The sequence below is a fragment of the Anabrus simplex genome, chromosome 1, assembly GCF_040414725.1.
Source record: "Anabrus simplex isolate iqAnaSimp1 chromosome 1, ASM4041472v1, whole genome shotgun sequence".
NCBI classification, from domain to species: Eukaryota; Metazoa; Arthropoda; class Insecta; order Orthoptera; family Tettigoniidae; genus Anabrus; species Anabrus simplex.
In genome coordinates, this window is record NC_090265.1 from 1253657714 (window position 1) to 1253682654 (window position 24941).

At 38.2% G+C, this 24941-nt stretch overlaps 1 protein-coding gene across 3 annotated transcripts in view; it reads right to left on the bottom strand.

The window, feature by feature from the left end:
* Fbxl4 (F box and leucine-rich-repeat gene 4) overlaps positions 1-24941 on the bottom strand; it is a 279999-nt gene that overhangs the window by 34798 nt on the left and 220260 nt on the right. For 2 of the 3 annotated variants that reach the window (XM_067137655.2, XM_067137656.2), the window contains 2 exons: positions 20862-21027; positions 5371-5562 (listed from right to left, as the gene is read on the bottom strand). In XM_067137655.2, the coding sequence (XP_066993756.2) occupies positions 5371-5562; positions 20862-21027 (358 nt within the window). Of the gene's footprint in view, positions 1-5370; positions 5563-8660; positions 8800-20861; positions 21028-24941 lie in introns of those variants that run through there. The other variant, XM_067137657.2, reaches the window with a different exon arrangement.

The following is a 24941-nucleotide window of genomic DNA, read 5'->3' on the forward strand; positions in this document are numbered from 1 at the left end:
TTCAGTCCCTTAAGTGGTTTTTCCGAAAACAAAAAATACGTGTTTATTTATAAAGGAGCTGCAAAATACCAATTATCACGACTGTAACATCTTCAGTTCTTGAGATATTTGTATCCTCATGAAAATAATTCAACACCGATTTCAACGCCCCCCCCCCCCCCCCCATCCGAAGTTAATTTTACCCCCAAAAATGAGTGTTTTTAAAATTTTTAAAGGTGGTTTCAAATACCCATTTTCACGTCTGGAACATCTTTAGGTTTTTTAGATATAAGTATCCTCATACAAATAATTCAACTAATATTTCACACCTTTCATCCCCCCTTAAGTGGATTTTCCAAAACTAAAAGAATACGTATTTCTTTCTTCTTAAAGGAGACTCTAAATACAATTTTTTTACGTCTGTAACAACTACAGTTTTTGAGATATCAGTATCCTAATAAAATTAATTCAACCCCCACACGTTAAGCGGTTTTTCAAAAAACAAAATAATACCTGTTTTTTATTTTTTAAATATTAAAAATACCAATTTTCACATCTGTAACGTGTTAAGCGTTTGAGATATACTGTAGATATGCTCATCTTAAGAATTCACGCCAGTCCACATTTCAGCCCCCCCCAAAGTGTCTTTTCCAAAAACAAAATAATACATGTCTATTTATTTTTAAAAGAGATTATAAATACCACTTCACATCTATAACATGTTAAGTTTTCGAGATATATTGTAGATATGCTCAGGGATTATGTGTACAAATTTTGGTTGGCAGCTATGCCCAAACGTACACACATAATCTCGCTGCTGTAGAATCCTGGAGCTGGCGTTGCCATGGTTATGGCAGTTCATTTCCTTATCCAATTCCGAGAGCAGGGGTAGTGTGGCGCCAATATCTCCATAATGGTCGGTTTCAGGGCCTTAAAACATGGTTTTCGGACCCGTAGGGCTTACCGAGAATTGTTCTTTGGGTCAAGGGGCTTAAAATGAGCTTAGTCTTGTTGTCGCACAACAAATTCAATATTTCGCCTATATTAGCCTATTATTTTGATATCTCCCCCGTCGCCCCCCACCTCGAATTATTTTGAAAATAAAATACAGCCCATGTCTCTCAGGGATAATGTATATTTACATTTAAAAAAGGATTTTTAGAATCGGTCCAGTAGTTTCCTAGATTACCCTCCAGATATACACAGACTAACAAAATTCGCGCTCTCTCTTTATTATATGCTGGGCTGAGTGGCTCGGACGGTAGAGGCGCTGGCCTTCTGACCCCAGCTTGGCAGGTTCGATTCTGGCTCAGTCCGGTGATATTTGAAGGTGCTCAAATACATCAGCCTCGTGTCGGTAGATTTACTGGCATGTAAAAGAACTCCTGCGGGACTGAATTCTGGCACCTCGGTGTCTCCGATGACCGAAAAAGTAGTTAGTGGGACGTAAAAGCAAATAGCATTATTATTATTATCTTTATTATATTAGTATAGGTTAAAGGAGTCGGACTGATTGTCTTTTTATGATTAGATAAAAACTTACGTTGAACGAGGTGTGCTTGAATGACGAGCATTCTAATGTTTCCGTGTCATCGCACTCCACGACTATGCCACAACCTGCCAAAGTAATGAAATTTTCTTCGTGGACTGATGTTCATGATGCTCCTATTCCAACAGATGAGCTGGAAAGATATTTAAAGCAAAATTGTGGAATGGAAGAAGAAGGATATAGCGTCCTATTGGAGAACAAATGGACAAAACAATTCAAAATTTCACCAGATCGCTAAGAAAGTAATATGTATGCAAGCATCAAGTTCAGCTTCAGAGATAAATTTCAGTTCAGCGGGCTTCATTCTCTTCTACAACCAGATGATTGCTGATGCTTTTCTTTTCATTCACAGTAATTCCATTCCACCACAATTAACAATGACCAATAAACTACGCACACTAAGTAAAAGCTATGTTCAGGTTTGTTTGCGTTGTTGGCATATTGCACGTAATTTCTGTTTGTATTTTATTTCGAGGTAAACGCGAACAAAGTCCTATGAATATGCTTTGTGTTATTTAGATTCATTTTCAGTTAATTTGGTGTCAATCGCAGATGAATATTACTTTATAATAAAAATAAGATAAAATTGAATACAAAACTCAAGAATACAAACCTCCGCTTTTCCCTTACACAAAACAAACCAACAACACGCACATTTTCAACTGAGGAAAGGGCACGAAGATCGGAGCGTCTGAAGAAGTACTGGGAGGACCGCAAAGCCCGAACAATCCCTTCAAAGAGACCTGAACGACGGACTGACTAAAGTGATCCTATGTGGTCATAAAAGAAGAATAAGAAGAAAGTTTCTGTTTGTTTTCTATTATTATTATTATTATTATTATTATTATTATTATTATTACAGTGCAGGATAAATCTCTACTGTTTAATTTCCAAATGTGATTAGCCTACTTTAAAATGTACGGGAATTCGTAGAGACAATGATCCGAATAGTAGTGTGACGTGAACATTTCGTTGTGCACGGCGCACATGTTACTGTGAAGTACTCAAGGTTATTCTACTGGGCCCGCCCAGCGCGGTGGACTGCGGTGGGCCCTATGAGTCCAGTGCTGTGGGCCAGTACGCTGCCGCGTCAGAAGAGAACGGCACTGCACGGGCTGGGTTGCCGGAGCCCGTGGGTTTGAAGTGCTGCGCGGTGGGTCTGGCTGCAGGACTCTGCCATATGTTCCTATCCTGTCAGTTTTCTTCAGATAGACCTCTCCTTTCCATGGCTCCCTCCAGATTGTCTTCCTCGATATCTTCTCCCTGGTGGAATCCAGTTGAGCAAAACACTGTCCATCACTGTTCAACTGTCGGACAAGTCCATACCTCTCAGTGCTCAAGCATCAATCCTATGTGTAACTAGCGATGTGACGAGTAGAATACTTCATCAACTCGAGTCACTCATATTCGGAAACATTACCAACTCGAGTTGACGAGCTGTCTGGGTAGGGCACGGAGAGCAAGACAATCGCAATATCTTGCGAAAGAAGCGAGTAAGGAAAATTGAGTTGACGAGTCGGGCAGGGAGAGCGAGACGAGACGACGAGGTCATTATATGTCTCGTCAAAGAGGCGAGTGAGGGAACTCAAATGCTTTCTATGTGCGCAGAGTTTACCCAAATCTATGTTATGACTGTGCAGGTTGCACATTTTAGGCATGAAAATGAAGACAATTGATTCATAGTAGTACAGTAATGTATTTTCTACCAGAAATCACATACTTGTTAAATTAACACTGGCTGGCAGCTGAATAAAACATTAATAAATAAGGAAAAAGAAATACTGAGTTCTTCTCAAACGTAAACCAAATAACAGTCTCAATCCTTTGTAAAGAAAACTAATTACGTAACATATTACAACACTAAAGTTAAAGGAGAAAGGCTTAATCATTTGTAAAAATAATGTTAATACTGTAACTGATTTCTTGCTTAGGTTAAGAATCGATCAAAGAACATAAAGCACTCGGCCGAACTCGGGGCTATTCGGGACATTTCGTATCTTTGACCACAGGTAGCAAATGACGAGTCCAATACTTTGTCAACTCAAGTAACTTGTATTCGGAAACACTGCCAACTCGAGTTGGTGACGATTGCTATGTCTTGTGAATGAGATGGGATACAAAATTAAACGACTATTATTGTTATAATTAAATGAATACTTGATAGCTGAACTTGAGTTCTCTTCCTAGCATTTATTAAAAATCGATCAGTCAATGAACAGAAAGCACTCGATCTCACTCGGGATGATTTGGGCGAGTTCGTGTCTCTGACTCGGATGACTCGGGAGCGCGTCAGCAAGTGAGATCGTATCGCAGTCGGCCATGATTCATATGGACATCTGTCGATTTCTTTACTCTAGTTACAACAGAAAGTCACTTGAATTGACTCGAATACACGCTTGACTCGAATTGAACGTGTTGAAATATTTGACTTGTCACATCACTATCTGCAAGCGGTTCTTTCTTATCCAACTCTATTCTTACACATTCATTCCTCATCTGATCCAAGTGGGTACCTCTCATGCTCTCCTGTAATATATCCATTTCCACAGCTTCAATCTTACCCCTTTGTCTCTTGTTCAGTGTCCAACACTGAGTTTTCTGAACATAAATACAGCTGTGGCTCCACACGCCTTATCTCCAGTGTCTGACCCTGGACTATAGCAAACATTCTTATATCTATTAAGAGTGTCATTAACAGACTTCAACATTCATATAATTTGTCACACTTGTTCATAACATATTACACATTCACAATCACTGACACATTTCCACAACAATATTGTACGTAAATATACCCATGTTTACAAGTGATTTGATGGAATCTGAGGATGCTTTTGCAGAACGAAACATGTCTTTCTGTTGATTAATGTGTTCTTTTACAAGTATGTTACAGTGTTCAAAGTGTTGCATTTTGTGCTTTGATAGACTGGAAAATTCAAAAGTTATATGATGACAGAATGGCTTAAAATTGTTTGGGGTCATCAAACAAATATTTTTTAATGGCAGGAGGTCAAGCTAACTCTTGATGCATTTCATGGACACACTACTGAGAAGATAAAGAAGCAGCTGGCAGAAATGAACATAAACCTTGTTGTAATCTCTGTGGGGACTGGCTGCACAACTTCAAGTTCTTGATGTTGTTAATAAACCATTTAAGTACCATCTTCAGAACGTGTGCAATGACTAGTTGCTAAATGGGGATCATGCATTAACTCCAACTGGAAAGATGAAGAATCCATGGATCTAGTTATTGGTCATATAGATAACTACAGCCTGGGGGAAAACAACCATGAAACTATCGTAAAAGGGTTTAAGAAGTGCTGTGTTTCTTAGAAGATGCATGGGAGTGAGGATTACATGCACTGTAGGAAGACTCAGGCTCTGAACCTGACTCCAGCACCAGTGAATCAGTAGGAAAGATAAACTGGGAAAAAGGAAGAGGAGAATGATAAGGTGTGTGAATGACAGTTCATAATTTATCATGAACCCTTATAAGTTTAAAAAAAAATTACTGTATTTTAGGGCTTACTAAATTATGTTAGTTATAAGAGAGCTTGAATAAGTTGTCATTACATTCATTATTAATTCTTTTTCTTGTAAATACCTTCCAAGAATTGAATCATCTTACATTCAGGCTAATACGGTAGTAACAGATATACTCATCATTGTAGAGAAACAGGTTAATAATTTCAAAGTAAGGGGCACAGAGGTACATGAGATCAGCGTGCTGGTTGAAAAGAGATTATGGAAGTGTTCAGTTAATTCTTTGGGGCCTACCAACTGAATACTGACAGGTCAACACTCTTATTATTTAACCAAAACACCACTTATTATGTACATACTTGATACAAATTTCTGGAGTGATACTCCTCACACCAAGTAGATCCACTTGTTCCATTTCAGGACATAGCTCAATGAATGGCTCCAAATCTCTGTCGCCAACACCACGCAAGGCAGCTAAGAAAAGCTTCTTTAAATGAGGACAGCCTTTGGCAACAGCAAGAAGACTATCACCAGGAGCTCCAAATCCAAGACTGGAAGGAAAATAATGAATACTTTTATAAATGCTCTTAAATATTTGGAATTTAAAAGAAAAACAATCATTCACCAATATGACTATATTGCAAGAAAAAATAATACATTTCTCTTCATATAAACACTGCCAATTACCACAGATGCATAAAATAGTTGGGGGTACATCCCTTCACATAGGGCTGGCATCAGGAAGGGCATCCGGCCATAAAATTGGGCTGAGTATGACCCCAATAAAATGGGAAAAAGACCAGGAAGAAGAAAAATTAACAAGAAGAGAATGCCAAGGGTTGAGATTTTCAGCATTTTGAAATCAGATATTTAGCATCTTGATTTGTAAAATTAGTATTCTGTAGCACTTATACATTTGTGATTTAGCAGTTTGAAGATTTTTTTTTTTTTTAATTTGTTTTATGTCGCACTGACACAGAAAGGTCTTAATGGCAACGGTGGGATAGAAAAGGCTTAGGAGTGGGAAGGAAACGGCCGTGGCCTTAATTAAGGTACAGCACCAGCATTTGCCATGTGTGAAAATGGGAAACCACAGAAAACCATCTTCAGGGCTGCTGACAGTGGGGTATGAACCCACTATCTCCTGGATACAAGCTCACAGCTGCGCGCTCCTAACTGCACAGCCAACTTGCCTGATAGTTTGAAGAAAAACACAGAATTTCAGTTAATTCTGATAGGTAACATCTTTTGATAATTTTAATGCAAAATGAAAATCGCATTTGCACAAAGTTAGTACACTCATGAACAACTGCATTAGAGATAACTGGCTAGCAGCATGTACCATCTCGTTTCACAATGACGACAAATGGTGATGCGGCATGGATTCCGCAATACACCGTAAGTGTTGGGGAGCAATACTTCTCCATGATCAATGCACAGCCTAAAAGTGTTCAGAGCAGGGTCCAGGGCATGCACATCCCTCTTGACAGCATCCCAAATGTGCTCAATGGGACTGAGATCGGGGGTCCTCGGGGGCCAGGCAAGTATTTTCACATCTGTGGAGTGCTCATCAAACCAGTCAGCAACAAAACGGGGCAATGGGCTTGAGCATTATCTTGCTGTCGGTACAGGTCGTCTGCATGGTGGTAGAGGAAAAAAAGGTGAACATTATCTCCCAGCAGGTTCCTGTAATGTTTGCCAGTGAGGAACATTGTCAGATATACCAGGGTCCCATTTCATCCCACGTGAACAGCCTCCATACGAGGATACCACCACCACCAGGCTGAAATGTACCCTGCTGCCACAAGGGATCATTGCCTCATGTAGTTGATGGCAAACTTGCAACCGACCATCCATGTGCACTAAGTGGCACCTTGAATCATTTGTCCCGATGACCTTTTCTCCATGCTTCGATTATTCAATGGTGATATTCTTTTGCTCACGTCAATCTTTGTGCCATGTTTCGGGTGTTGAGCAGAGGTACCCTTGTGGGACACTTGCTTCCGTAACCCATCCAAGGTGAGGAGATGGTTCTAGATGGTATAGCTGCTCACACAACATTGTCCAGCATTGAACTGATGAGTGATGTGCTGCACTGTGGTCAGTCTATCCACTCTTATGATCCAAGCTAGCCAATAGCAACTTCTGTTATCAACATGCCATATAGCATGACAGTTGACCCTGCCGGGGGTGGTTTTGCCCGAATCCACAAACTCATGGTACACTTTTGATATCGTGGTCCTTGGAAAGCCCAGTGCCTGCACAACTTCATTCGAGAATACAAGAAGATAGAAATGAACCCTCAACTGCCTGTTTTGGATGATATTCTCACTCTCAAGATAACGAGGCTCAAGTCACGTCATCCATCTTTGCGTGATGCTGTCACATTGGCTGACGTGAATTTTCAACCTTCAGAAGAATGGAGAAGTTGCTAGAAAGTTGCCACAGAGAGTTCCTTACACAACATCTTTTCTAGTGAACATCTTCCTGGTGGACATCATCTACCGTGTAAGCTTTGGACCACTCTGAATCAGGTGAGAGCAAATCAAGAATGATGCAGGGATGCCCTTTATTAATGGAAATATATTTCATCATCTGAGTGTGACTGTAGTGCCTCTCAGCAGAAGATCTCCCATACTGTAAGTGAATGTTTACAACATTCCTACACAGGTAGCGTGAGTGACTTTTTGGAACCAACAGAGGAAGCCATACAATGGATCACCCAAGTGGACATTCTGCTATATAACTAAATCTTGCTCCCAAGAAACATGTTTCTTGTCTGTGTACATTTGTAAATATTATGTACTTTATATATGTATCTAACTTGTTGCCATACGCCAATAATAATTCAGAAATAAAGAAGCCCATACACGTGGTGCAACAATCTGGCTGCGATCAAATGCGCCGAGGTCTCGTGTCTTACACATCCTGTATTCAACTGGTACTCATAAAACTTGTATGAGGTCTGATGTTCTCACTGTTACATGCCATGCCCTCCTACTATATTCGCTGGACCAAGCATAGTCCATTTCCCCATTACAGCAGCTGCAGCTAATTAAATTGGTGGTGGTGGTGGTGGTTGTTGTTACTGTTTTAAGAGGGAGTACAACTAGGCAACCATCCCGTATTAACACTAATCAGAAAGACAATGGAAGAGGTCCAACACTTTGAAAAATGAAGGTATCAGCAAAATAAAGACCAGGGCCACGAAGGGCGTGAAAATGGAAGACTCCCTAGGCCTCGGAAACCTAATAACACTGGGGTTGGAAAAGAATAAGAGTTGACCGAGGGAGGTCAGATAGGATAGATGAAAGTGAGGAGCCTGGCACAAGTATATGGAAGCAATGCCAGGACCCAGGTAAGGACCTCATAGCCACCAACCCATGCTCCCAAGTTAAGAACCCCTGGGGCCAGGCAGCGGATACCGTGGATGTTACTTTACTGCCCCCAACCACACAGGGATCTAATTCAATTGAGCATTAGTGTAGTATAATAGAAATGCATAAATTATAATAAAATTGTAAATTAATTTTTCATTGATATAGCCCAAAACATAACAGAAAGTTTTTATACTGATATACAAAATTAACTTCAGTCATGCTTATGAATCAGTGACACTGTTGAAGGAAATCATAGAACATACCCAAACATTTTGTTCTGTCATTCATATGACAAATGGACAAGGGTGGAACCAGTTAAAGAAGGTAGCCCAACACAGATAGCATTCAAGCATCATCACTCCGAACAGTGGGGCTCTTACTGGATGCAGCCGCAAGCTCACAGTGATTCTGAAAGAACGAAAAGGGGACATTGCATTTGTGCAAGAAACACGTTGGAAAGGCCAGAAATCTCATAACATCGGGGACGCCTATAAATTGATCTATTATGGTACATCCAACAGGATTGGCATTGCTGTTGTAGTCTGTGCCAGCCTGCGAGATCGAATTGCCGAGGTTCAATGCTATTCAGACTAATTTATGTCAATTACAATTCACACTGCATCATCCCGCCTTCGTGTCTTCTCTGTACATGTGCCACAATCTGGCTGTCATGACTTAGAAAAGGAACAGTTTTGGCAGGAGCTACAAGATCGTGTTACAGCGTATCCTCAAGATGAGATTCCACTTCTCTGTGGTGATCTTCAGGGGCATACTGGTCACACCAAGGATGGTTATAGCTGACCTGGTGGTAATGGCTACGGTATCCAAACGAATGCATAAATTATAATAAAATGGTAAATTAATTTTTCATTGATATAGCCCAAAACATAACAGAAAGTTTTTATACTGATATACAAAATTAACTTCAGTCATGCTTATGAATCAGTGACACTGTTGAAGGAAATCATAGAACATACCCAAACATTTTGATGGAACTCAAATAATGGATTTTGCCGAGGCAAATGACTTGTTTATTGGTAATACCTATTTCAAAACGTTCAACAACCATCACATCATCTACACCAGTGGTGACTATAGTCAAATCCTTTATCCTTGTTCGATGCTGTAATCTCCGACTAGTATCGGATGTGAAGGTCATACCATCTGACTGTGTAACCCCTCAACATAAGCTGCCTATGGTGGACTTAAGGATTTCTAAAATTCGTAGAGGTGGAGGGATAAATGCCCCCGAGAAGATCAAATGGTGGAAGCTTAAAGACCAGACAGAGATCCTAGCAGGCAGTATAAATTTTCCTCCCATCGACCTGAATGCAACTGACAGCACATGGACCACATTATGCAAATCTGTCACCGCAACCACCACAACAACCTTGGGTTAAACAAAACCTAGTTTCCACCATATTGACAGGTAAACCTGGTTATCGACAGTCCAAGTCCAAGAAAAGGTACATGAAAAGAAAAAGGCAACAGTCCAAGTCCAAGAAAAGGTACAGGAAAAGAAAAAGGCATATAGAAACTGAAGCCAGGCGCATTTACTATAATGACCTGTATACTATACTGGACTCAAGGAAGAAGAGAAAACTATCTTCCGGCTGGCTAAAGCAAGAACAAAGTCAGCACAGGATACTGACCACTGTGTGCCCATAAAAGGCAAAGATGGTCAGCAATTTCAAAACAAACAGGGCATCCTTAAATGTTGGCAACAACACTTTAAAGAGATTTTCAGCACTAAGTTCTCACATCTTCCTATTCCAGAAGATATCTAACAATGAAATAACTCCTCAATTCTAATCATATAAGCTTAGCGGACCTCCAACAAGCCCTAAGATCCAGGTAAAAGACATCTAGAACTCTTCAACATCTGCGTACAGGCATTCCTTATTTTGTAAGCTTGTCTGAAAGCCATATTATGGTGACACATGGAAAAGAACATAAACACCCCAAAAATTACAAACTAATATATCTTTTTTTTTTTCTTTTCTTAACAACTGTATGAACTTTTGGAAGTGTGTTACTAATAGACTACTGAAGGTTTTAGATGATCTGCTAATTGCATATCATGTTGGCTTCAGATCATGTTTAGGTTCTGCTGTGCAGATTCTCAATCTTATACACTACATCATGGATGACCTAACAATATGAGGTAATAGATCTAGCTTTCATCAATTTTATGGCTACTTATGACATACTTAACAGTAGAAGGCTGTTACATACAATCTATGCCAGAATCATTTCTACCCTACTGCAAAACTGTACGTAACTGGCTGTATATCAGGAATAACAAAGCAAGTGGTGTGGGGGAAAATGGTCTGACCCAAGGCAATGTCTTGGTCTCAGAACTATTCAACATCTATACAATTAAGCAACCACTTCCTAGACGACCTTGATCTAACCTCCCCGAGTACAATTTTTGCAAATCACCTCTGCAATGAAAGTGCTTAGTGCATACTAAGGTCGGTATTCTTAGTCGCAATAAGTAATACTTATGTTCAAGTGGAACTTAAATGTAGACTTTATTCCAAATTCTGGCACAAATAAGTCCTACTTAATAGTGATATACTTCATAAAGTCTAACTTCATGAAGCTGAACTTATTGGAATTCACAGTCATTTAAGTGGTACTTAGTGATGAAATGAGTTGAACTTCGTCAAGTCAAGGAGACCCTTGACTTATGTTGCATCTTAACCAATAAAATGAATGATGATCTTGAGGAAGTGTTAGAAAAAATCCGTGCTCCAAAGCGATACTTGCGAAATGATATGGATCCATTTGAATTTTACAGTGAAGTGGAATTCAAAAGAAGGTTCTGTTTCCATAAAAGCACCATTTTGGAGGTCATACACTCAAAAGTAGAACCAGTTCTGGTGAAAAGAAACCAACGAGGCTTGCCTGTTCCTCCACTATTGCAGCTTCTTGTTTGCCTGAGATTTTGTGCCACAGGAAGTTTTCAGGTAAGTTCTATACGATGAAAAATTGCAGTTAAATTTAATGTAAGGGATAAAGCTCGGTAAGGTTATGGTTCTTTGGTAATGAGTTAAAGAACCAATGTACAATAAAAGCCCATTGCTGCTCCTTGAAGGAAATACAGTATATTTTCAAAATCAAGGAATGTTCGGCTTATCTATGTTTATCTTTTTATTATTTATAGATAATTGTTGGGGAGCTGTGCTCACGGTCACAACCAACAGTATCGAGGGTGGTGTCCAATATATCATGGATTCTTGCATTACACATAGACCACCACATAAAGATGCCAAGCATACAGCAAGAGAAAGCAGCCAACCACTTACTTTTTGAGGAAATAGCCAGAGGTCACAATTCCAACAACTCTTTCATTCCTGGAGTGAAGGGTGTTATTGACTGCATCCATATCCGTCTCTGCCACACAAAATTTGGGGCCCATGCAAAAGCATTCCGAAACCTAAAAGGATATTTTTCCTTGAACGTACAGGTATCTTCTGAGCTATAACATATTATTTGTTCACCTTTAAAGCACTGACCAACAAATATTTATTCTCATTCTTTTTATTTAGGCTGTTTCTGGACCCAAAGGCGAATTTCTGGATATTGAGTCAAACTGGGCTGGAAGTGAGCATGTCAGTAGAATATTTCAGAACTTGCGGCTCTATACCTGTTATGTTCAAGGAGAATTCACTGGTTGTCTACTAGGGGACTCGGGATACACCTGCCAGAGAATTCTGCTTACTCCTTTATTGAATCCCGTCACTCCAGCTGAACACAGGTAGTGTTTTAAGTTGATTATGTTTGTACGCAAGGTTTGTATTATATCCTATTGTTTATACGAAACTATTAAAATGCTTTACATTCTATAGGTACAACAGGGCCCACAAAAGTGCAAGAAATGTTGTGGAGAGACTGTTTGGGGTATGGGAGAAGTGGTTTCCTTGTCTCGCGGTTGGCTTGTGAAACAAGCTGGAGAATATCCCGAATATTATTGTTGCCTGTGCAGTGCTTCACAATTTGAGTCTCAAAATAAATGACGACTTACCAGAAGAGGATCCGGATGTCGTGATTCCCCTTTACGACCCTGTACCTGTTGCACCACCTGTACAGCAACCAGGAGGTTTAGCCTTCAGGAGGGAACTGATAAACAGAGTGTTCACAAGACTTGGTGATGTGTAAATCCGTAATAAAATTAACTACCGGTAGCAAGATCAGACATCAGAAAGAGACACTGTATTTCAACAAGCCAGAGAAAAACAAAAACACTTCCCCCTCGTCCAGACTGTCTCAAACCAGTTCTGGCTCGTGCCACCTTCCTCAATGTCCACAAACAAATCAGTAACACCCGACCTTGACCACGTCCAAGCTAGTATTAGATGAAAGGAGTTCTTCCTTAAAACAACAAACGTATGTAATTCTCACACCTCTCTACGCTTTCTGCTATTTAAATATCACATCACAACCCAATATTTACACATGCTAAATAACCAGTTGTAGTTCACACGATTTTGCCATTATAAAAATTCTACTCTTATAATTTGATAGATTTGTGCTGGAATTGTAATAAATATCTACGATACGATTTTACTGAGTTAACATAATAAGGTAAGATTGACTTACATACTGGATGTTTTACTCATGCCATGTGGCTATGGCAGTTTCCAATTATACCTCATATTGGATGATTTTGTTGATTTATCTACGACATAACATATGAATGATAACACAGTAAAGGTTTCCACCTATTCCACCTATTCAGTCCGACTCGTTGGCTGAACGGTCAGCGTACTGGCCTTCGGTTCAGAGGGTCCCGGGTTCGATTCCCGGCCAGGTCGGGGATTTTAACCTTAATTGGTTAATTCCAATGGCACGGGGGCTGGGTATGTGTGTTGTCTTCATCATCATTTCATCCTCATCATGACGCGCAGGTCGCCTACGGGAGTCAAATAGAAAGACCTGCACCTGGCGAGCCGAACCCGTTCTGGGATATCCCGGCACTAAAAAGCCATACGACATTTCATTTCAATACTAATATGATTTACAATATTGTAAATTACATGGAACTAGTTTCGACCCACCTACAGTAGGGGTCATCATCAGCCATATTAAAGCATAAACAAGGTTTGTCGAGTCCTAAAACATGTTATTTTTAACTGTAATAATCTTATGGATTTATAATATAATATAAGTGATACTCTTTTCATGCCGAGTTGGCTTGACACTGATCAGCTTAAGCAGAGAAATTAGGCATTTGGTGTATTAAAGCTGTGTTGACCGGCAGCATTGTTGTTGTTGGACGTGAAGGTATTTTTGAATTTCTGGTTAAGAAGAAGGTGGATAGTGCGCGTGGATATCACTTTCTACTCTCCCGACTTTGTACATACTTATATATATGTTTATATGTGTTATTTTACATTATTTACATTATTTTACATTGTATTCTTTAGTACGAGGACACCTGATATCCATGAGTTTATAATTTTTACAACACTAAGCAGCCCATTTGTACTTTGTTCCAAACTTCTTTGTATGTATATTTCCTCGTATTATTATTAATTACTACTCACCTGTACCATACTAACATTTCTCATCTCATTACCACACTTCACTTTAAATGTAGCAAAGGCTTTTCAGTCTGTCAAACACATAGCAAATACAATGTAAATTAAAACACTAAAAGCATATCTGTAAAACACACACTAACATACAAAGAATGACATGTTTCGTTCTACAAGAACATCCTCAGATTCTATCAAATCACTTAAAATAAGCTTATATATATACAGTATTGTTTACGTAGCGTAAACTTGTCAGTGATAGAGAGATAAGTGATAACATGAAACAGTAATGACAAAAAATAAATTATATACAATTATAATATAGTGAAAAACTTACGTATTTATCTAGACTGCCGATGTTAAGTCTGTTGTCACCAAACACTATTTCAGGACTGTGGTCATGGAAAGTTTGTGGTGAGCCACGCTGTGCGTGTAGAGGGGAGGGCATGACAGGGAGGGGCCTAGTAGATCGATGTGGATCTCTCCTATTGGATGATAAAATCGGGTAGACTATAGAGTGGAGAGGGGGGGGGAGAGATGCAGGGCGGAGCGGCTGGAGCGCTGTGGAACTTTCCATCAACATTGGAGGGGGGGGAGAGATGTTATTGACCTATTTCATGTTAATTGTACCTGTATGTAATATGGATGAATGTAATTATTATAATTTTTATTATTTATAATAGGTGAATGAAGTACGGAACGGTATTATTATTATTATTATTATTATGAAAAAAGCAATTCACCTTCCGTCAACATTGGAGAGGGGAGAGAAGTTATTGACCTTTTCCATGCGAATGTACCTTTATGTAATATGGATGAATGCAAATTAATAATTTTTAGTTGAATAAAGTAAGGGACGTTATTATTATTATTATTATTATTATTATTATTATTATTATTATTATTATTATTATTTACGATAGAAGCAATTTAAGGAGTAGGTGTTGTCAGATATTATGCGAGTAGAGCAAATAGGGGGGAAATTATTTAAATGTGTATTATTATTATTATTATTATTATTATTATTATTATTATTTACGATAGAAGCAATTTAAGGAGTAGGTGTTAATAGATATTATGTGAGTAGAACGAATAGGGGGGAATTATTTAAATGTGTATGCTCATTCAGGTTATTGGCATTAGTATTTTTTGCGACGTAAATTTCTATTGCTTCTTTTATATTCAAAGATTTACTTTTATTTTCGAAGTGTAAAATTTTTAGATCAGTGTTGATGTCTGTGAAATGGTGTGAACAGTCGTAGATGTGCTCCCCGAAGGCTGAATGCCGATTATATCTGATCGCGTTTTTGTGTTCTTTGTATCTTGTATGGAAATTACGTTTTGTTTGACCTATGTATGTGGTGTTGCAGTTAGGTTCTTGGCACTTGAGTTCATACACTCCTGACTTTGAGAAAGGGTCCTTTTTGTTTAAGTTGCACCTGCTGAAGTGTCTCTGTAGTGTGTTATTCGTTCGAAAAGCTACTTTTAAACCTTGTTTCTTGAAAATGTTAGCTACTTTGTATGTGTTATTGTTAACATAGTTGAGAACCACGTAGTTTTCTTTGTCGTGTGTGGTGCTTTCCCGGCGACTTTTCTTATGTTTATTTAAAAGTTTATCCACTGTGCCTGGAGGATGGTTGTTTTCTTTCGCGATTTGTTTAATTATTTGCATTTCTTCATTGAAATCTGTTGTGCTCATTGGTATGGAAATAGCTCTATGTATCATTGTATTCAGTCCTGCTATTTTGTGTGTGTATGGGTGGTTCGAGTTGTTGTCAATAGTGTGTGACGTCTGAGTGGGCTTTCTGTATACCTTGTAAGATAGGTTGTCATTATTCCTGTTGATTGTGATGTCTAAATAGTTTATTTTCTTGTTATTTTCTGGTTCCATTGTGAAGCTGATGGATTTGTGTAAAGAATTTAGAGTGTTTAATAACTGGTCTGCATTAGTGACGTCATTATCATATATGCATATGACATCATCCACAAATCTGCTCCAATGTAAGATTCCTTTTGAAAACTGGCCCATTAAGAACATGTTTTCGAAGTTATTGAGAAAAATGTTTGCTATTATACCTGATAACGGTGAGCCCATGGCTAGCCCTTCTGTTTGGCAATAGATTTTGTCGTTAAATGCAAAGCAATTTTGGTGTAGTGTTGTTCTAAGAAGGTTAATAATTTCTTTGGTTTCTTGTAGAGAGGTGTTTTCCTTAAGAAGGTTTTCGATAATTTTAATGGATTCATCTATTGGTATGTTGGTGTACATGTTAGTGATGTCAAAGGATATCATACGTGTGCTCTCTGTTATTTTAAGTTTATTTAATTCTTTAATTAGTTCTAGGCTGTTTTTAATTGATCTGTCTCCTTTAAGTGAAATTTTCTCTTTTAGAATGATGTTCAGTTGTTTGCTTACATTGTAACTTGGCGCACCTTTAAAAATTTACTATTGGTCTAATGGGACAAAGCTCTTTGTGTATTTTGGGCAGGGCTCTTAGTGTGGGGAGTTTAGGATTTTTGATTATGAGGCTTTCTTTTTCTTGTTTTGTGAAAATTAAGTCTGTTTCCTTGATAGCTTGCTTTATTTGGTTTTGAAATTTATTTGTAGGGTCGCGTTGCAATTCTTGAATACCGTTGTTGTTGATAAATTCTATTGCTTTTTCTATGTATTCGTCTTTCTTCATTATGACTGTTGTGTTACCTTTATCCGCTTTCGTGATGATAAGGCTGTCGTTTTTAATTTTGTTCTTAACTGTTTTCATTGCCGAGTATTGAGTGGCGTAATACGGTTGCTTAGTGGAATTTTCATGTGCGATTATTTTTAGGGCTTCGTTGGTGGCTATGTTTTTTATTATTTCTCTTTGTGGAGAGGGTATTTTGTCGCAGGCAATTTCTACGTCAGTGATGAGCTGTTTTATGTTGTTTTCGTTATGACGTTCCTGGCAGTTGAATTTGAGACCTTTCTCTAGCAGATCTATTTCATTCTTTGAAAAGGTAGTGTCTGATCTGTTAATTAATCTAGGGTGAAAATTCGCGAGTTTGTTGTGCCTAGCGTTTTCTGGACTTTTCTGTTTAATCATTAGGTTACGTATTTTATTGTCAATAACCTTCTGTTTCCGGATTGCTTCCTTTTTAATGTAATCGTGTAAAAAATTGGAATAGGATGTCCATTGTGTGCGGTGCCAGAAGTTGCTTAGGTTTAAATGGATGCGTAGAATTTGTTTATTGATTTGCTGTTTCTTTATGTACGCGAATTTGATTTCATTTCTGATCCATAGTAACTGTGATTGAGATGTTGATATTTTAGCCGAAGTTGTTGTGGGTTTAGCTTTTATGGGTATGTACTTAGGAACGAGCTCTAATTCTAGACATTTCTTATTAAATGTGATTGACTTGTAAATGTTCATGATTTTAATTTTAAGTGATTTGAGCTTTTTGGCTTCGTAATTTGCCTGACTGGCCGAATAATTTGTTAAAAATGAAGCCATGTTTTCCAGTGTTGACTTAGTTAAATGTAGCAAAGGCTTTTCAGTCTGTCAAACACATAGCAAATACAATGTAAATTAAAACACTAAAAGCATATCTGTAAAACACACACTAACATACAAAGAATGACATGTTTCGTTCTACAAGAACATCCTCAGATTCTATCAAATCACTTAAAATAAGCTTATATATGTACAGTATTGTTTACGTAGCGTAAACTTGTCAGTGATAGAGAGATAAGTGATAACATGAAACAGTAATGACAAAAAATAAATTATATACAATTATAATATAGTGAAAAACTTACGTATTTATCTAGACTGCCGATGTTAAGTCTGTTGTCACCAAACACTATTTCAGGACTGTGGTCATGGAAAGTTTGTGGTGAGCCACGCTGTGCGTGTAGAGGGGAGGGCATGACAGAGAGGGGCCTAGTAGATCGATGTGGATCTCTCCTATTGGATGATAAAATCGGGTAGACTATAGAGTGGAGAGGGGGGGGGGGGGGGGAGAGATGCAGGGCGGAGCGGCTGGTTACTAATAATAATGAAGTAGTGGAATTTACCTACAACAACAAAGACATTTACAAGAAGATCACAATATGGAGATCAAGTTGGAATTCGTCGGGCTGAGTGGCTCAGACGGTTGAGGCGCTGGCCTTCTGACCCCAACTTGGCAGGTTTGATCCTAACTCAATCCAGTGGTATTTGAAGGTGCGTCAGTCGGTAGATTCACTGACACGTAAAAGAACTTCTGCAGGACTAAATTCCAGCACCTCAGGATGTAAAGCCATTATTATTAAAGTTGGAATTCAAGAAGACAAATTTGGGCAAATATTCGTTTAGATATTACAGGAAGAGGAGTTAGGGACTGGAATAATTTAGGCCTACCTGGGAGATGTTCAATAAATTTCCAAAATCTTTGCAATTATTTAAGAAAAGGCATGGTAAACAACAGATAGGGAATCTACCACCTGGGCGACTGCCGTAAATGCAGATCTGTGCTGATTGATTTAAAGCTTAATATTCATGTTTGAGTGTGGGATTTCTGATTATTTGCTTCTTATATAATTCATATTTTCTTAGAATACAGATATATATTAATCATTTGAAATGCTTCAAGTTTAAAAAAAAAAAAACAATTAGTCAATGGAGTGAAGGACAACTTGTATAGAGATACACTGTTAAGATGTTAAACAATGGTGGTAGGATTATTGCTTGTTTTAAGTTCATCTAGATTAATTTGGAGATTAAGATGGATATGGAGCAGTCAATGAAACAAACACAGACTATGTAAGTGTAAGGAAATACAGAGAAAAACCAAAACAAGATAAAGAATATCTGAAAATACCATACATCAATAGGCAGATACACAAAGAAAAAGGACAGAAATTACTAATTGCACCATAGTGTGGGTGGCTACGGAAATTTAACGGACAAATTTTCACATTATGATTTTTTATATTTTTCTAGTTCAATATTCACCAGTTGTTCTTTCTGTTTTGCTACACGCGACATGATTTCCGCAACTTCTACTTCTAATTTTGCTTTCTTTAACAGCTGATCATTTTGTTCCTTGAGGTTTTCACATGTTCATTTCCTTGTTGTGGTTGTATTATTTGTTGTTGATGTTGTTGCAGTTTTTGTCGTCGCCACTGCTGCTGTGTTTGTAGTTGTTGGAGTTGATGTTAGCACTACTACAGTGATTCCAGATGACCCAGCAGTTACGGTAGATAAGCCCTCATTATGAATTGTTTTGCTAGGTGCACCCTCTACTTCTTCCGAGTACTGCAATGTGAACCAAACATAAACGAATTACATTGCATAAAATGTAAATTATTTGGACTTAATAATAATGTACATGTGTTACTTCATGTAAATTTGACAAGCATATAAGTTGATCTGCTCTAATAATAAAACGTTTTATTTTCAACGTTGTATCCGACTGCTGCATTTCTCCTTTGCTATGTTGTATCAAGGACTCTCTTTTTGTTAATGCCATTTCAATCTGTTTTTTCAGAATTACAATACAGATAAAATAATAAATGCTATAGGTACTCGACCTTGTAATTCATTCATCATGTCGGAATCCACTGCTCCCGGAACTTGTATCATTATATGTGGTGTTAGTTGGGCAACAGTAGGATCGATGCTCTCAACATTTACTGGAGGACCATCCACTGTGGCCCTCATAGACTGACGTGTTTTCGTCAGTAAATCCCTGTGATGGCATTTCATATATGTCCATAGCTTCCGCAATTGTTTGGCATCTCACTAAAATAAATTATAACCAAATTAGTGCTACGTATAATACTTACTGTATATAATCTTCGCTTTTGTAATAGTATTTTTACCATTATAAGAAAGTTACTTGTATTTTCTACAGTATGTATTGAGGAATTGAATTCTTCGGCAATACTTAACCAAGCAGCTTCTTTTTGCTTAGAAGATGCCGTGTCTGTCTTCTTATTCTCTATGATTTGAGAATGTTTCAATAATGTATCCTTGAAAACCTCCTTTTCAATGGAAGTAAAATGCTTGTGTCTGCTTTTCGTATCCATTTAAGAAAAAGTATCTAAAATTTAAGCCGCAGATGTGGTTATAACAGGAACAGGTAAAAGGATAAATACAGTAAATAAACAAATAAAATCGGAATAAGGAGCGCAGCATAGATCTAGCTGGCTGTATCTGAAGGATGACTCGCATATTCAACTGTTGTGATGATGGATTTGCTATTTCGCACACTATAAAGTTCTAACTGTGCAGAGCATCTAAATATACATAACGCTTTGTCAAGTCTAGCTTAACATAGTTGAACTTGACCAACAACTATGAATAAGAGAAACATTTAAGTCGACTTCACGAATAAGTACAGCTTTGTTAAGCCATTCTCATTAGAGAATTAAGTTGCCGACTATGAATACCAGCTTAAGTGGATAATCTTCAGAAATCTCTTTATCTAAAACTCAGATCTGTGCTTTCCATCTTAGTTACAAGGAGGCATACAGGATATGAAAAGTTTTATTGAATCAAGTACTTTATAAAAGCGTGACTAACTCTATAGTTTTTGGTGTCAGAGTGGAGTAGAGATGTAGGTTGTTAGACCTTTCGGCATCAGAGTGAAACACTGTATAGCAACCTTCTAGAGATATGAGGCAAATTTGGTTTAATGCTAAGCTACCTCTGATTACAATGAAGTAATATCTAGCCTAAGTTACTCCTATGATCATAAGAAAGATATTGGTAAAAGTTTCATCAAAATCTATCCAGTAGTATTTGAGATTAATATAGACAACCCTACAAAGGATGCATTACAATCTCACATTAAAGAGGTTTACATGTTTTGATTACCTATCTACGAAATATTTTCAGACCCATGACAATTAATTCTAATCTTAGTTACATTGTAAAAATATTAGATTCAACAAGTGAACTTTTCACTTACCACCATCCAAGATCTACTTCCTCAAGATTGCTACAGTGACCAAGAGCTTTCACTCCAGCTGGAGTTAAACTGTAGGTCTTCCAGAAGTCAACTGATATTAAATGTGGATTACAGGAAGCCAATGTCTGAGCAACTTCATCCATACTTGACACATGGACACAAGATCCTGAAGGCAAAAGGTAGCAGTTTCCAAAATCATATGTAATATTGCCAAGAATAATACAAAAATAACTTTTAAAAATACATCCTGCAAAAAAGAATCCTTGCACAAAACAAGAAAACAACTGAAACATAATTCATTTCTATGTTTGGATGTTCCTCCAGTGCATAGACAATACTCTTATTTTACCCAAGTTTGTGGAGGGTTTGGAGAAACTGCTGAATATTAAAAACACAACAAAAGCAACTGAAATCATTCAGGAAATATCACATTAAGATCTTCGTTTTCATCATCACTATCATCATTTACCTTTACCCGTCTCCACCTGGGTTGAGGCATTTATAATGATGATGCTTGTTGTTCAAAGGGGCCTAACATCTAGGTCATCAGCCCCTACAGGCATTTATGGTACTTCTTTACCTTCCAGAATTCTTTGTCCGTAATTTTGTTCCTTTCCAGGTTCTAACTTCTTACAATGGTCATGACCAGGCCAAATAACTTTACTCTCTTTCTCTCAAAATTAGCCTCTTTTTTTTCTTTTTTTTTTTTTTGCTAGTTGCTTCACGTCGCACCGACACAGATAGGTCTTATGGCGACAATAGGACTGGAAAGGGCTAGGAGTGGGAAGGAATCGGCCATGGCCTTAATTAAGGTACAGCCCCAGCATTTGCCTGGTGTGAAAATGGGAAACCACGGAAAACCATTTTCAGGGCTGTCGACAGTGGGGTTCGAACCTACTATCTCCTGAATACTGGATACTGGCCGCACTTAAGCGACTGCAGCTATCGAACTCGGTCGGTATCCTCCCAACAATGTTATTGGGAAGATAGAAGGTTTTAATGATCGAGTGACTCCACCTTTACAATACAGCACAATATTATTCCATTTTTTTAGTTTATTTATAAAGAGGATATTTCGTCTCTTCCTTGTGAGACATCTTCAGCCTAAAATAATATGATAAACACATGTCTCACAAGGAAAAGACAAAACATGACCCCTTTTTTAAAATAAAGTAAAAAAGGAATAATATTGTACTGTATAGTAACGGTGGAGTCACCCAAGACCTTTTATCATGTTGAGGCTGACAATGCGGATTAATTATGAAATTTATTTCTTGTGGTAATGTTATTGGTTTTATATTGCACTAACTACTTTTATCGTTTTGAAGATGCTGAGGTGCTGAAATGTTGATCTGTAGTTCTTTTACATGCCACTAAGTGTACTGACACAGAGCTGACATATATTTTGAGCACATTCAAATACCACTGGACTGAGCCAGGTTTGAACCTGTAAGCTTGGGCTAAGAAAAATAGTGCCTTAACCATCTGAGCCACTCAATCCAGCTGGTATCCTCCCCTTCTCTGTTCTCTTTACAAGTATAATGGTTGTAGTAAGGATATAAAGGAGAGGGTGTATAAGTCATTGGTAAGATCCCAATTAGAGTATCGTTCCAGATCACCATGATTACTGCACTTGACACGAGTACTGGAAAAGACTGAAAGGAAAGCAGCACGATTTGCTCTGGGTATTTCCGACAAACTAGGTTCTTCAGTCTGCTGAAACTAATTTTGAATAAATAAATTTATAAACTACCTGAACATCCGCCATTGTCCGGTCCCAAGTACAGAATGAAAAAGTAGGAGGGTTTGCTGGTCTGGCACCCAGTTGTAAAACTGCCAACACCGAGTGTTGGGCGGCAGGAAATAACCTGACTTTCTAAGGGGGTCAACGGCTTCGGGCGAATGAGCCCCTTTAGGTGGGGTGATGGTTCCCACAGTGGAGGAAATGCCACTGGAATCCATTATGCAGCGTCTGTTCTCCAGGTTAAGGACGGCTGTACAAGGTGTCTGTACTCCAGAGAAGCGGCCTCATTATCACCTCACTGGATCACATCCAGAGTTGTAATTTGGGACCTAGTCCCACACAGGTGACACCTTGACAGTCAACCATGGAAGGTATTTTAAGGAATACTCCACCGGCTGAAGCAAGAGTTCAGAAAAGGCAGCATTCGGATACAGTGGGCTGCCACCTAAAAGATACCATGAAGTAGGAGGCACGGAAATACCCCAGTACTTCATACACGAACGAGACAAAATCAAGAATCAAACCAAAGCAGATAACATACTTCTCTACACACAATATAAACTCACTCATGCAAACCGGTAAACTAAAAGTGATCACTGACGTAATGGACCAACATAAAATTCTTATCATGGGATTACAGGAAATTAGAAACACTGACCAGGATGCCTTAGAATCTCAAGGGTACAGACGTTATAAAGGTATACCCGGGAGGAGAGTGATGATGAATGTCCCACAATTTGGAACAGGATTTTTGGTCAGCCTTAAAATAATAAACTCAGTTCAAGAATTCAAATCACAGTCTCCACCACTCTCAATGCTCACATTAAAGGCACCTAATAAAATCTATACTATAATAAATGCCCATGCTCCCACTAATGATAAAAACAACTCCTCAAAAGACCATGAGGAAACAGAAGAGTTTTGGGACCTATTGGACCAGACCATAGATAACATCCCCAAACACCATGTAAAATTATTAATAGGCGACTTCAACGCTCAACTAGGCAGAGAAAGAAAATACCGTGACATCATCGGAAAATGACCAGTATACAAGAAAACAAATAAAAATGGAGAGAGACTAGTTGACCTGTGTAGAAACCATAATTTAGTCTCAAAATCTACATGTTTTAAGAGGAAACCTCAAAAACTCAAAACATGGAAACACCCTGACTACACTAAAGGAGAATGGCAACTGGATCACATCTGCATGGACAAATACAACCACAAAGAGATCTATAACGTCAAAGTTCTCCGAGTAATAGACACAGATTCGGATCACTACATAGTTAAAATTAAAATTAAACTCACTCCACAGAGGAGACAGCAAAAGCAAGCCCTTAAAACTAAATAAAAACTAGATCCTACCCAGCTAATCAACAACAAAAATTACCAGAAAGCAACTGAAAAAATAAAAATCACAGATAAACTTGAAGACTTAGTACACAACCTTAAACAAATTGCAGAAGACCTGGCTCCAATTAAACCACATAAAAAGCACCAATGGTGGAACAGTGAATGTGATGAAACAGTGGAGAAAAGACATCAGGCTTGGCTATTACATTAGTCCCAAAAAAACAGAATAAAAGGACATCATAAGGACGTACTGCAGTTAATTGAAGAACAGTTTAATAAAACTCAATCAAGGGACTACTACAAAACCTTCAGAAAGCAGCTCCAAAAATATGAACCCCCGACCCTCCTGATGAAGGATGAAAATGGTAAGCTGGCTCATAACAATAAAGACAATGCAGAAATTCTGGCTAAATATTTCAACAAGCTTTTAAATTGTGAGGAACCTACAGAACTCCTTCATTTGGACACCAACATTCCGATAAAAACATCACCAGAGAACATCAATCCCCCCCACAATAAAGGAAGTCTACCAAGCTCTGAATAAATTGAAAAACTACAAAGCACCAGGAGAAGATCAGACCTTTGCGGAAATCTGGAAATATGCAGGAACATCAGCATCTCTATCTGGATTAAAGAAGAACTACCAGAACACTGGACAACAGCCCTCATTCACCCACTGCACAAAAAGGAGACAAAACCGACCCTAATAACTACAGGGGAATCTCGCTCCTAGACATAACATACAAAATATTTTCAATAATCATCCTTAATAGAATAAGTTCACAACTTGAGAAAGAACTAGGAGAATATCAAGGAGGTTTCAGACCCTGGAGGGGCTGTCCTGATCAGATCATGAGTCTTAAATTGATAATGAACTATAACAGGAGAAGAAATACAGATAGGCTGATAACATTTGTAGATTTCAAGAAAACTTATGATTGCATCCATGGAGAATCTCTGTTCAAAATTTTAAGACACCTTGG